This window comes from Alligator sinensis, unplaced genomic scaffold (assembly GCF_000455745.1).
Source record: "Alligator sinensis unplaced genomic scaffold, ASM45574v1 scaffold386_1, whole genome shotgun sequence".
Taxonomy (NCBI): Eukaryota; Metazoa; Chordata; order Crocodylia; family Alligatoridae; genus Alligator; species Alligator sinensis.
The window spans coordinates 964,408-967,386 of NW_005841996.1; the positions used below are offsets into that span (position 1 = coordinate 964,408).

The window sequence follows — 2,979 nt, forward strand, 5'->3', positions numbered from 1 at the left end:
ATCACAGGACCATATGTTCCTCCCAGAATCAATGCTGATGTGACTGTGTCGTCATTTAACTAAAAACTATAGGATCAAATTCTATTCCACCGATTAAGCATCTAAGTGGACTCAGGCACCACATCTGAGTCTACTCCATCCTGTTCATGTCCCTTAAAATCCATAAATGCATTTACTTACTCTTATGTTTGAGTCAGAAAAAACACCCATGAGGAAAATGAAGACCCGCCCCACCAAACCTTTTGCATTAACATCTTTTTAGTGACTCAAGCAGGGGAGAAGTTATGCACCTAGTAGGTAAAATAGAACCTGGCTGTCCAAACTGAATACAACACTCCTAATGATTAATTCACTATGGACTACAGCAGAGACAACAGTTTCCTAGGAAGCTGTTTTATCTGCTGGTGACAAGATGCTCCAACAGCCTGGTCAAAAAGTTTAAGAAGTTCTTCTAGGGCAGCAGACAAAGTCAAATGTGAACATAAGGATGTACCTACTTCTTCCAAATATAAACAGATATGGAACTAATTCATAGATTCCTGTATGCTTGAAGAAAAATAATTGTCAGTGTTTCAGCTTTGCTGCCACGTTTTTAAGCCAAAGGTTAATTTGGGGACTCTCAACCGTGAATGGAGCTATATCAATTTACATCACCTGGGGTAAAGTCATGAGGTCTCCTTTATGTAAATGTGTGTAAGGTCAACACGTACTAGGAGTAACTTCTGCACTAAAAGCTCAGGGAGTTATACAGATGTTAAGTGACAGGAAAAATGATCCTACTGAGGGGGGAGGGGGAGGTTTCATATTAATTCTTAAAGTACTGTGGAAAACTGAGATACTATGGCTTAAAACTCCCACACTTCTTCACAACAGGATTAACACAGCAGGATTTAATTGCAGATTATTAAAGCTATAAAAGTCTCATATTTTTAAGGTTACATTAAAAAAGCAATGCATGCCAGGTTTACTTATACAGTATACGTACTTGTCTCTGCCTATTATAGCTAGAATTGCGTCTTCCTGAATGGCTCTGAGGTAGCACATTTTTGCCTGCTTTCAGTTTGAAAAATACTACTTTGGAAATGGTTTCTAGAGAATAATAATGTCTGTGTTTTCCAAATTACCTTTGAAATTTCCTCATGAATTTCACCAACCTTCCACATTTAATCTCATTGATTTATGCACATGTTGTGATCTAATGACCCATATGTCTCCGCTGGGTAAGCCACTAATGCCAGTGGCACATTAACCTATTAACCTTTCTTTCAAAAATAACCATTACATTCATGCAAATAGAATAAGAAGTCAAGCACTAAAAGAAGAGTAGTTAGTACTCTGGAACAACATGCTAACATAGATGTCAAAACTAGCTAAAATTAAAAACAAAGCAGCATACTGAGAGTAAGGCCAGGTACAGACATTCAGTTTCTCCTGGGAGGGTCACTGCTCTCCCAGGGACAACCACGAGCATACAGATGTTCGGGATTTGTCTCTCAGAGCAAAAATGGCTGCTTCAGGAGAAAAATAACCCCAGGAACAACTGGAGTTAAATCACTTCCAGGAGAGTTTTTCTTGCAAGCTCTCTGTTCTTCAAGGGCTCAGCATTCAAATGTCTATTCAGGCATCTTCAGGGAAGTTTTCCACCAGGAAAACAAACCCAGCAGAATTCTCCCAGATCATTTGACTGTGTGTACACAGCCTAAGTGGTGGCAAGACTTATACTGCAGAGATTACTTGTTTACAAATAAGGTAGCCCGCATTAATTAAGAATGCCTACATTATAAAGGGTAAATGAGGGAAATGATTCTGTAGCATTTACTCATCACTTCAAAGATATATACAGCACAAGGGCATGATCCCAGAAGGTACTGACTGACCATCCCTCTGAAGTGCAAATTGCCTTCAACTCCCACTGAAGACAATGGCATGGAGGCCACTTAGTATATCTCAGGAAATGTGCATCACCTCTGTTCCTGAAAGCTTGTGCTCTCTTTACCCCTCATATTTAGGTAATCTATACAGGCGCAGATCTACCCTTCCTTGTGACTGACTTCAGACTCACAGGGCTAACTACCTCTTGGAAAGGCCACTTTGCATTGTTCTCACTAGCAATCCTTTTCGCATCGTCGCTCAGTGCTTTCAGGAAGGAAAGGAATAAAAGAGGGCAAGAAATGCAGCTGGAAGAACTCAAACCAGCTTAGCCAAACATTCAAATCAGGGGTGAGAAAACCCATCACGCGGCATCCATAACCCACGACGAACTTCAGAGCCTTACGCTCCCACTTTCTCCAGTCCTAACGGGTTTGCCATTGTTCCCGGTCCTTACAGGCTTAGGAAGACCCCTTGCCCATTACCGAAATAAATCCCTAGGATTTCCGGGCAGAAGTAAAAAGTGGGCGGCGTGCTTAGCCCAGCCCGGCATCCCAAAGCTTTCGGTTGCCCCGCTTCCCAACCGAAGGGGACCCCCGGTTTCCTTTCCATACAATGGAGCATCCATGGCACACATCGCAGCAGTGACGGAGCCACATAGCAACCAGACGCAAGGGGGGGAGGCGAAATTGAAACGCCGGGGCTGCCTTTGGGCTGAGGGGGGCGACCAGTCCGGTGGAGAGGGCTGCACAAGGGGTTACTCTTTTTTACCCTCCCCCTTCCTTAGGATTAAGGGCAGCATGAAGGGGGAGAGGCTCAGCTGGGGGGGGGAGGCACCTGCCAGCAGGGAGAAGGAAGGTGGGCGCGCGCGGGCAAACTTCTCCCCCACCTCATTTCTCGGCTCCCCCCAGCCCAGCTCCTTTGTTCCCGCGCACACGTGCCGGGGGGCACTTACCTGAGCAGTTGATGCCTTTCCCCTTGCCGCTGCCGCCCTGGCAGTCGGCGGCGGGCAGCGGGTGGGAGGCGCGGCCCGGGGGCAGGGCGGACAGGGCGAAGGCCAGCAGGGCCGAGGTGTAGCACAGCGCGAGCGGCGGGCGCCGGGCGGCGGCG

The 2,979-nt window shown here is 46.1% G+C and overlaps 1 protein-coding gene across 1 annotated transcript in view; it reads right to left on the minus strand.

Moving 5' to 3' along the window:
• Positions 1 to 2,978, minus strand: part of TMEFF1 (transmembrane protein with EGF like and two follistatin like domains 1) — a gene marked incomplete at its 5' end in the record, with an annotated part of 237,487 nt that extends 234,509 nt beyond the window's left edge. The window contains one exon of the mRNA XM_025201481.1: positions 2,825 to 2,978. Within this exon, the coding sequence (XP_025057266.1) occupies positions 2,825 to 2,978 (154 nt within the window). The remainder of the gene's footprint in view (positions 1 to 2,824) is intronic.
• Position 2,979: the final 1 nt, after the last annotated feature.